This window comes from Poecilia latipinna, unplaced genomic scaffold, assembly GCF_001443285.1.
Source record: "Poecilia latipinna isolate Pla-1442-1.1 unplaced genomic scaffold, P_latipinna-1.0 Scaffold152, whole genome shotgun sequence".
NCBI lineage: Eukaryota > Metazoa > Chordata > Actinopteri > Cyprinodontiformes > Poeciliidae > Poecilia > Poecilia latipinna.
Genome location: NW_015112768.1, coordinates 418,484 through 430,115, shown reverse-complemented (window position 1 = coordinate 430,115; position 11,632 = coordinate 418,484). Strand labels below are relative to the sequence as shown.

The 11,632-nt window shown below is 37.7% G+C and overlaps 1 protein-coding gene across 2 annotated transcripts in view; it reads right to left on the bottom strand.

The window, feature by feature from the left end:
- Positions 1-11,632, bottom strand: part of nfatc3a (nuclear factor of activated T cells 3a) — a 74,304-nt gene that overhangs the window by 55,955 nt on the left and 6,717 nt on the right. The window contains exon 1 of one of the 2 annotated variants that reach the window (XM_015029399.1): positions 10,223-10,424. The exons of the other annotated variant lie outside the window; for it this stretch is intronic. Within the exon in view, the coding sequence (XP_014884885.1) occupies positions 10,223-10,244 (22 nt within the window). The 5' untranslated portion in view covers positions 10,245-10,424. Of the gene's footprint in view, positions 1-10,222; positions 10,425-11,632 lie in introns of those variants that run through there. 2 annotated transcript variants of the gene reach the window in all.

Sequence of the window (11,632 nt, the reverse complement as noted above, 5' to 3'; positions counted from 1 at the left end):
TGGCAACTTGGGGTAAAAAGACCGGAGTTGGACTGAGCAATGGCAACACAAGCAACCTTAACAGTTGCTGTTTTTATCTGTTTATAAGTACTATAATAAATATGTTTTTCCATGATCATGTCCCACTCTATACTTGGATAATAGTAAACCACATGTTTTGAAACCACTGATCTATTAATTCTACTAAACAATTATGTTGTTCTCCTTCTTAGAATGCATTTTACATATCACCAACATTTTAACTTTTGTTTCTGAGATTTACAATAACTTATTTGCACAATTTTGCCTCAAGTTTCCTGAGACTTGGGGCCAAGGTATTTCTCAGTTGCAGGCACTAATCTACGCATTGCTCCTGGAGGGATAAGTGATTAACAGCACTTCTCAGGAAACAAATTCACACAACAATGTGTGCTGTCGGCTGTCATCGCAGCTAGCGCTAGGAGGCTATTTATACCAAAGGTCATCCAGCACAGGCAGCATATATATGTGTATAAACAGACACACTCACTGAAACAGACAAGAGTCCACTGTGTTCATTGGCACTATTCAGTGAGAGTTTATTGATATACTTTCACTGCTTATGCTTCGCTGCTCCCGCTGGAATGTAATCCCCACATGTTCTACATTTTTCATACGTGACATGTTAATTGCACAGAAATACTTCAATATTATACTTTCACAATGAGGTATCTTATAATAAATACTTGTGCATTCACCAACAGCAAAAAGAAGAGTTATCAGAAGCAAAACACTGAAGGCATCATTTAACTTGAGCACTCTTAAGCTATCAAAAGCTGACAAGTACAGTCATTTTATTTAAAGGGAGGAAAGATAAATATATTGACTAACAAGACTTGGAGAACAAAAAATGGCTAAGTGAGTATGCACAAAGTATCTGGTTTTGGCTAAAACCACAATGCAGCCTGTACAGGATACGGTTGTGAAATCCTTACACAACTCTTCTATGTATTCCTTAAATTTACAAACCTATTTTCTCCTTTCACTTTAGATAGAACATTATAGTCAATATGTCCAAATGCAAGTAAAACATTTAAGTTTAGACAACAGCAAGCAAAAGTCTCAGATTTTGAAGAGGATGTATGTACTCTCCAACATCTCCATCCAGTCCAGTAGCAACAACAGCAGCAGGAGTGGCAAGTTGTACATATTTATAGCTGCTTGGTTTCTGACTGGCCCTGGTTGTCTGTCCCAAGACACAGTAATGGATCCTCTGATGACAGCTAGACTAACTGACATGGAGCAAAAGAGAAACAAGCAGAAAAGGGAAAGCAAAAAATTTTAAAAAGCAGCTGAAAAAAGATAAGAAGTTAAAGGTGATGATGGCTGACTGTTGTCTTAATGTATTTAAGAGGAATTTATAAATACAAAAGTGTGCTTTATTTGCTGTAAATAGCCAACATTTGTTTTGTTTTTAGAAGAGTTTCTTCTAAAACTTGAAGTAATTACAGCTCAGTTGAACCATGGTAAAAATGTGCTTTTTTTCCATTCTGAACAAGCTTTCCTTCTGTACAACGCCCTGTGTAAATCTCTGAGGCACACATTACTAAAGGCCTAGCATACTGTAACAAGTAGTAGACAGATCTCAGAGCAACTAAACATTCCTGATGCATTGGGTTGCAAAACTAATCAGTAATTAGGAAGTATAGAAGTAATGTTTCATGGTGAGTGAAGGAAAAGAGTTTGGATTATGAACAAGTTAATTCAGGCAGCTCCAGAGTAATGCCTTCTGTGTAGACTGACTTACTCCTTTTTAAGGGGAACTAGAATGTTTTTCTCAAGAGCTTTAAATTGCTGAAAAAATAAAGAAACCAAACAGCAGCTACAGAGTCTGAAATTTACTACTTCAAGTGGAGAGAGTTGGGGGGAGGGAATTCCCGCTTAAAGTGCATTATATGGAGGGATTTATGTACTGTATTACTTTTGAGCTAGACAGTGAGTCTTACATTATCTAACACACAGCTCTAATTAATTGCCTCTCTTTGCCTTCCCACTTGTGATTTTTAGCTGCTCTGTCTCGTCTTTATACCTTTTCGGTTTGCTCTATTTTAACTCTTGGATTTAGAAAAATGTTGCATTGTTCAACAAGTCTCGGTTTCAGTTGCAGGATTCAAATGGAAAGGTCAAAATTAATGTGCAGTCAACAAATATGGAGCAACTGTGTGACGCTCCAACCAAGCAATATTGCAGTTCTGAACAGAAAACGAATCTAACCCAATACTAGCAATATCTAATAAATTGGCCAGCTGGTATAATTCTTCCATGAAATCATCATAGAAAATCTTTAATAAAGTCTTGATCTGAAAATGGTATTCATGTCATTTTCAAATCTATTAGATAAAAATATAAGGCATCAAAACACTAGTTATGACAAAACCGTGAGTTTTTAAGTTTTTCATCCACTTCATGATGAAGACAGACAAATAAGTAAACAGATGGGAGTGATACTAGGGGTGACCAGGCCACCTGGCTCACAGCCCTCATGCTCAGAGTTAAAATTAGGTTGCTACCTAAAACTGCACAGTGTAAGGAAAGGGGCGGGTGGTGGGAAACCCCCTTGTAAGAGCCAAAGTCACCTTAGGAAAGGAGGTCAGACTGGACCATGTAATACTATTTCCTTATCAATGGCCAGTGTTGCAAACCCAACGCTCCTGAAAGGCCTGTGCGTCACAGACTCCTCAAGTGTCCATACATCAGACAGCCAATCTGGTTAAATAAAGATCTCTAAGAGGCTTTGCTGTACCTAAGCTAATAATAGTTTCGCCTCACTGGGAGATGCTTCAGTGAAGGAAGGATTGGTGGATGTTTGTGACACACCACCAAGACCATTGTGTTCTCACTGTAACCACAGGGAACAGCCTGATCCGCTGCTGATGGAGGCATTTACCGTAGCTCCTTGACATAAAGCTCAACAGGTCCCTGGCTGAACATCACGCTGCCAGATGATTCTCACTTGGAAGATAATCTCTTCCTCCCTCTTTCTATTCTCTCCACACACAAAGTGTGTCAGGGTGCTGTGACCAGCAATGACACACAGGCCTACATTCTGACAAACTCTGGTTTACTACAGGGGCAAAGAAGGATTTGTATCAAAATAAGATGAACTATTCATTACTGAATGTGTCGTTTTTGTCATAATTTAAAAATAAATGTATAAAACAGTTGTGTGAAGATGCACTTGTGAGCACTGTTGTCTTACAGTATGAAGGTCCTAGATACAAATCCTGCCCATCGCTTTTTTTGCAGTGAGTTTTTCAAGCCCTGGGTACTAATAAAACACTAAAGCTAAAGTTAGTGTTGCTGCTGAGACATATCAGTCTTATAAACATCCATGTAGTACTAAAGATCTAATCCAAAGATTTGGTTGTAGCCCTCACAAAGGAGACCAGGTTGGAAAAGAGATCCTCATCTTTGTGGCTAATAAATCAACTGCACTGTTTTCTACGCTAATGTTACTGCTTTATGTTTCTGCTTCTACTTTCTTTCTAATTTTCTACTGCTTAACATCTAGTTTAATTCATGCTGGTCTACTGTGAACATTTACTGCATTAATGTATAGATATACATATTCTTGTTTTAAAATATTTGGGGTTACATATTTTACCAAAGCCCTGTCACATTTAGACCTCTTTATTAGGCTATAAATATGTTAACCTTATCTTTTTTGTTGCATAAACTTAAGTTAATATAGAGGGGGTTCTTATATTTTTAAACATCTCTATACCATCATGTAAAGAGTTGTGCTACACAGCAAGAATGGGAACAGAAAAAATTGCACAATAAAAACATTCTGAAAACCAGAGCTACTTTTAGATACTACAGGACTTGGTATTTACCAAATTACAGTCCAGCTCTTTCTGTGTGTCAATTTGCAAATAATTGTTTCTGTGTGCTTATGCATATGTGCATCTGCTCTTAACATATTAATGTCTCAGGTTACCAACCTGTCCTAACACCATGTGGTGCTGAAGCAGAGTGGTAATCCAAGCCAGGGTTCCCTTTCTTGTGGGCAGGCAGGTTAATTAGGAAAGGCTCTGATTACATCCCCTGTACAGAAGGCTTTGTGTTTTGGTCAGTCTCCTCTTTCAGCACTCATCAAGAGCTGCTAGTCAACAGAGCACAGAAATAAATGTCCCAGTAATCCTTGCACCATGGATCCTGGTAAAAATGCTATATGTTATACAGAACATATGATAAATAATGCATTGCTTTGTTTTGAGACAGAGGTTTTTAGTAATCTGGTTGGCAAACAAATTAAAACATGTTTTGTTTAACTTCACAAGAATTCAAGTCTGTCTACACATCAAGCAGAATCGACGGCAATTATATTATTTTATTGAATAGCAATTATATTATTTTTCTTGGATAATTATCTCTATAATTATCCAAGATGGAGGACAGATTTTACAGTCGTAAAGCTATTTTTAGAGGTATACACGTCTGTAAAATATATTACAACAAAAAAACATTCACCAAATTTTCATCATTGTTTCAGTCTTCATACCAAAAAAAAAAAAAAAAAAGGTTAACAGAGTGCCCTGAACTGGTAAAGCTTTTAAGCAATTATAAAGGTTTCGCCATGACTCTGGTACAGGCTTTAATTTATATATGAACTCATTTATAATTAAATACAAGCACTTTTTTTTTGTTTCAGAAACAAAAACATTGTAAATTTTTACTATGAATGTATACCTCTGAGCTTTCACAGATACAGTGATTACCGGCAGAGCTCACAAAGGTAAATTTAATTCCATCACCCAAGGTTTTCCAAGAACTCTGCGTCTGGCCGGTGCCCTGCATTTCTAAACACAGACCCAGTGACGCACATGCACACACGTATTGTAAGGCTTGGCCTACACCTGTGTCTCTAATCCTTGTTGGTTGGGTTTGGGCCAAACTCACTGCTGATCCCTATATGTAAATGTGCCTGGGACCCCAGGTAAAAATATATATAATAACAACCATTAAAAGTGTGCAGAATAAACATTCTACTAAAAGTAAGGCAAGAAAGCATACTCGCAGTCATAAAAGAATCATAACAGAAATGCCATACATCACAAAATTAATCTGACAAATGAAGAAGAGCCTTTTGGGGCTGTAATCTGCAATGGTATGTTTGGCTTATAATAACAAGCCTTAAGACTGAGTAGCCAGTAGAGACTTAATAATGTCAGTCTAAGCCAATGCCAACATATGCCGGCAGCTAAATTAAGCTCCTAATTAACAATCTCATGCCGTGATAACATTATGGGATAAACGGAGTGCCAAGTAACCATCTGAACCAAATATTTACCAACAGATAAAGATCATTCAGCAGTACAGGATCAACCCATCTAAGAAACATTAATGTGACCGTCTGAAAAGCTCTCTATTCAGGTTTTTACTATGCATCTTACAATCCTAAATGACTGCATTAAAAACAGCACTGGCCACAAAGTTTTGTTCAGGCAAAACAACTTTATATTTATAATGCAAGGGGAAATGAGGAAAGGTGTTAAATACCTTTTTCTGAGCGCAAAAACAAAAAAAGTGACTGACCTTTGTAAGTCTGTTTTCAAATGTGAACCGCACGATGGTGCAAGTTAAATACACCCCCACAGTAAGTGACACCCACAAAGCAAGAAAAATAAACCAAAGAGCTTGTGCTCCTGCGTGTAGCATAACAAGAAGACATTTTTAGAATCCCAGCTTTATGAATGATGAAAATAATGTTTTCTTCTTCGAGGGATACTACAGGGTTTTTCTCTAGGTGGGGTTCTGTGGAAAGGTTATGAGCAGTCATTATTTTACAAGTTTAAAACCGAGACCGATGCAGCTTTCAGCCATCTAAATAAAGAAAAAATAAATCTGCCACATTGCATTTTATATTATGAGGCACACAGAGGATACCACAATCCAAACTTTACATGGAGATGTTCATCTTTGAGCATCTTCAGTTTGGACTAAACAGTATTTAATTTTGCCTTGAAGCTAAACCTAACAGCTTTTGAAGCAGGGCCCAGACTCTGCTTTGGATTTTTGTAGTTTTTAATCAACTGCAGTGCAATTTATAGTTGAAACCACTGTCATGTTTAATTAGATGGTTATTTATATAAAAGTGTGGTTATTTACAATGAGAACTGAGGTTCTCCACACTCCATAACAACCTTTTCACTTAAATATAAATTGGAAAATAACTTTCTCCTACTGCCTGAACGAAGGGTAATGCAGCACAGCCTCTCTCCTACAAGTTTATGTAAATACTGTGGCACAGCTAAACTTTAGTGCTTTTTATCAAGAACAACTATGAGGACATGTTTGCTTCGACTTCTTTGAAAACTGAGCATTTTTAGAGAGTTATAGACTGCTGGTAAGATACTGAGTGTTCATAAACTCTTCACACAGCCCAACTTGGAAATGTCTGACTTTAAACAAAAAGACTTGCTAAATGTCTCCATCGGTCTGTAGAAAAGTAGAAGAAAGCATCTGCACATTTGAAGAACAGTCGCTGCGGCGAGGACATGCATAACATCAGAGGCCACTGCCAACAGGAGTGACATTTAAACGTTCTGTTGAAGCTGACTGTGCACGTGCCTGAAAAAGTCAATCAGGAAGAGGGAGAAAGAGAGCGAGAGAGCAAGGCAGAGCGCCATACAAAGAAACAGTGCTTTTGTTTCGTGCGAGAGAGAATGCAAGGGAGCACAGGTGTCAGAAGAAAAACAGATCAGAGGGAAAGTGAGACAAGAGTTAAAAATAATGGGACTTAAAGGACAGTAATTACAGCTGATCCACGGGCCACTGATAAACACTTTAGTATGCCTAATTTTCTCATCACAGTTTATACAAAAGCACACAAATTCTGAAGTCCATGCATCGATCAGAGCCTGTAGGCCAAACACCTATTAAAAAAACATTAACATTTCTGCAACAGAACAGAAGCACTTCCCATTCAGTAGTCAGGCCAAAAAGAGAGAGAAAAACAAGCAGGAAATAATTATGGCGCAAACAGGAAGGCTGCAGTTTCCACTCAAAGAAAATACAACTGGAAGCTCTATGACAATAACTAAGTAAAGATAGCTTTTAAGATTTTTTTTTTTTTTTTTATCCGCTCCACAGCTTTGTCACCCTATAAAAGAACAACTTCAGGTTGATTTATTAGTTTCTTTTTTTAAAGCTTAAGTTATTATTTTGCCATTTTTTTTTATTGATTTAGCATGATAAACCTAAAAATAAAGCTGTAAAAAGGGCCTTGGAAGGGTTATGTTGAGTTCATTATGGGGTTGAGTACAGAGTAGGGGAGAAGGACATGCACGTATGCACTGCGCCCAAGTTTGGCACTGGTTGCTGGGAGACCAAGGGAAGTAGCTAGTTTTTCAAGCTGAAGCTTGAATGCAGTGTGTATCTGTTAGATTGTCAGAGGGAGGGAATGGGTTCACATTTAGGAGGAAGAGTGAGGGGCAGCAAGAAGGAGGCTCACAATATCAATCAGTCAGGACACTTCAAACTCCTTCAGGAGCTGCACTTGTCAATGATTACTTGAGACTGAGTAGAGAGCAGTTTGACTCTGTTGACATGTAGAGAAGAGCAAAAAAAATAAAAAAAATCATGAGTCCACCGAGATCTGAGGACACACATTCAAAATCTATTAGGTTTATTAGAGGGTAATAGTTGCTATTTTTAATTATAGGCAGTATCCTAGCAGCTGCAAAAACATGGTGTGTATCTTAACCAATAAAAACCTGTAACCCATCTTCAAATAACTTTAACTTCAACAGCAGTGAGTTGGAATCAGAAGAAGGCTCCAACAGAAGTAGCTTCATTTATCATCTGTACTTGGAAATCGTTCTACTTCAGAGGCTGGATCTGATCCTTAAACATGATACATGAGAGTCTCTAGAAATGTCTCCAAAAGATTTCTTGAGGCAAAAGAGGAGAAAGATGATGCATTTTTAGGCAAGTTTTTTTTTTGGCCTATGAAACAAACTGCTGGTGTACAAGACTCGGCTTGACACGATCAAGCAACAGGTTTAAAATGGGTTCCCCACTTCCAGTGTGAAAAGTATTTTAAAAAGTGCTCATGCTCTGACTAAAATGTCTAAAATGTTATTGTGAAAGCATAAAATACTTTTAGGACCATTCAATATGCATAGTTGCATTTTCTTTATTTATTTTAAAATATAGTTAAAAGTAAAAAGTTTAAATTTCACAAATGTTATAAGAATTGTGAAGCTCAAATTGTTATTATTCAAGTAGTATAGTCCCTTAAAAAGTATTAATATCCCTTGAACATTAAACTTCAACATAATGGGATTTTATTCAAAAAGTCTACAAAATGTCTGTATAGTTGTGAAGAGGAAGGAGAATAAAACTCTATACATCAACAAACAAAAATATGAAAAAAATGTATATTGCACTAGTATCCAGTCTCCCTGATCCCATACATTTTAAGAACCACCTTTCACTGCAATTACAGCTGCAAGTGTTTTGAGGGATGTCTCTGCTGTATTCTGGAGACTAAACTGTTTGCAGATTCTGATTTGCAAAACAGAACAAGCTGGATCAACAGCATCAGTTTTCAAGTCACTGACTGTAAATTAAAGTGTGAATAGTTTTTCTTCTGGGATTGCCCTTTTGTTATCTCTATCCATCTTCAGTCATTTCTGCACAAAATTCCTGTCCCAAATGAATAAAAGTGTCCCCACAGCATAATGCTGCCACCATAATGTTTCTCACCAAGTAAGGAGGAATGTTAGTTTTTTTTCATCACATATTTGGGTCACACTTGCATATGGGGCAAAAAATTACACAATTGTCTTATCTGAGAAATTCATCTTCCTCAGCACATGTGCTATATCCCCCACAGTTGGGAGACTGAACAGATAGTTGTCCTACTTTTGTTTTCATGTAGCTCCTCCAGAGTTAGCATAGTCCTTTTGGATGCATATGTCTTTCTCTCTTCACAGTTTAAATGGATGGCAAAATCTTGGTAGAATTACTGTTCTGGCAAACTTTTCTATTTCAGATGACGGATCAAGAAATGCTCTGTGAAATATTCAAAGCTTGAACGATTGTTTTGCAACCTCTGAAGCCTTTACACAACTTTTTCCTCGACAGTTCTGGTGCATTTCAACTAACAAAAAAGGAACAGTGCTCCAGCTCCGACACAAATTTTGATGTAAATATAGGATTTTATTGGACAGTGTAAAAACATTGGTTCCCATTACTTGAGTTGACCCTCACTGGGGACTGAACATAAGGGGTCTTGAAATGAGGAAATAAGACAGTTACACTAGTTTCACACTAGTTTCATCAATTTGTTGAAAGATATTACAAAACCATAGCTTGAAATTGATAAAAACAATAGCTGTTGGGACCATTTGTGTTGCCATTTTGCAAATAAACCACAGATGGTCTGTAGTTTAAAGAAGAAATTTCGACATTGAAGTTATTTCCTCACTTTAAAAAAGGGCAGAATGCAGAAAGAAAAAAAATCCGTAGATGCAGAAGTTTTACAGATTTCACTCTGCTGTAATACAAACTCTGACATGTTGATGCAGGGCAGCCAACAGTAGCTTGAGTTACACTAAATTTAAACTAGACAGATGCCTTGCATAGTTACTCATGCCTCACCCCAGGAAACAAACGTCTCATTCATCATGCTGGGTGCCGGAACCCCCTCATTTCTGCGGGGTTAGGGGGCACCCACATGATTATCTGACTCTAGATGTCGACCATATACTGTCCAACCTTTGACCTCACAATGTTTACATTTAAATTGATATACAACAACTGTAAGCTCATAAGCTTGTCTCCGGTCTTGGTTAAAACTCGAGTTCTATTAAAATTTGTTCATCAATACAACTGATACAATTTGCTTTTCTTAATTATTTCAATTTTCTATTTACAATTCTTAATTGTTTTTGCTCTACAAGCAACAGAAACATGAAAACCTTTTAAACCAAACTTATAATGAGAGAATAAAAATATGTTTAGAGTATAAATACTTAGAATAAAAACTTCAGAATCAGAAATTTAAAAAGAATATAATCGGTACAAAACGGCAGCGCTTTCTCTTGTCATCTCCTAACCCAGGAAAATGTGATAACATTTTTGATCATTTCTGAATGTGTTGTGTTTGTACTAAGCAGCTGTTAGAAGACCCTCATCTGTCTCCTGTTCATAAAATCAACACTTGGCTAGAATACAGGACTGCCGCCAAACTCACCTGGCGATGTGGCGCAAAGCATACTTCCACTCTTCTCCTCCTTACAATGAAATGGCGAAGAGTGCAGACTTGCTGGGACAACAGGGATTCTCCTGCTCCGAGTACAAAGTAGTCACTAGAACCTGCCGCCTGCCCTCTGCCACTCTCTTTGGGAGCTCAAAATAGTCCACCATGAGAGCGATGTAATTTCAGTCTTTCCCACGACAAGGACTAGGAGGATCGTGCTCTTGGCTCACAGGAGTAGAGCAATGACAATAACAGGCACAAGGGCAAAAGCGCTTTGTCCGTTACTTGTTCTCAGTTTAAACATTTCACCGTTATAAAATCATCTGCTTGACATTTCTTTACATCCAAACATGACAGCGACAACTGCGCTGGTATAAAAAAAAGCCCCAGCTCAATAACAGTTGCAAATCAAACCTGACTAGTCACTAAGTGGTTTTGGTGACTGCTGGCATCTGGATATTTCATTAGCTTAGATCAGCCTCTCTGATGTCACCCGTGGTTTCTTTCATATCCTGAGAGAGCCGTAAGAGGAAAGAAGCCTGAGGCATCCTGGTGGCAGGTCTGCAACTCTGTTTTTGCTACCATACGAACAATAAACAGGGAGTGGGAAAAAAAAAAAAAAAAAAAAAAACTTCCTGCCATATGACAGCAACAATAGTAAGTACAAATGAAATTTGAAAAAAGACAGATTAGGCTACTTAAGTAGAACAAAAACACAGTCTGTCTTCCTCTCACCAGCTAGACATGCTGCGCCCCCCTCTTCTATCACTCCTCCCTGCCATCTGAACCCCACATGGTATGATCGGGCAGAAAGCCAGACACCTCTACACCGGATCTACTACCCTGTCACCCATAAGCGGCACTGCTGGCCCACACCTTCTTTATTTCTAACCCCCAATTAGTCCACCACAAAATCCTGTTCTGCCTTATCCACGTTTGTCTACTTCAGCACTGAATCAATTATGTTTTCCTCTCCTTAAGAAAAACATCGAGTGTACATCAACAGTAAAAAAACAGCTTAAAGGCAAGAATGAGAAAGATCTGTGAATTTAAATGCATCTTTGGATTACCTGTCAGACAATAAAACGGAAAAGAACAAAACTTTGAAGTCGTCTGTTGTAAGCAAAAACATCACTCATCCGTTGACGGTGCCGCCACTTTCAGAAGAATTTGTTTCACAATGACAACAGAAATTTATAAAGTGAATAGCCATCAACTGACACTGATTTTTACATAGTCACGTATGCTATATGACTCGCATATCCAACACGTGGTTTTATTCATCAAGGAAGATCGCAGCAGGTGGTCTAATGTTTTTTTTAATCAGTCTCTAGCCTAAAGAAATGTAGATATTTTGTGTTATTTTTTCTGCCAGGATTTTTTTTCTCCAATCCTAAATATTTG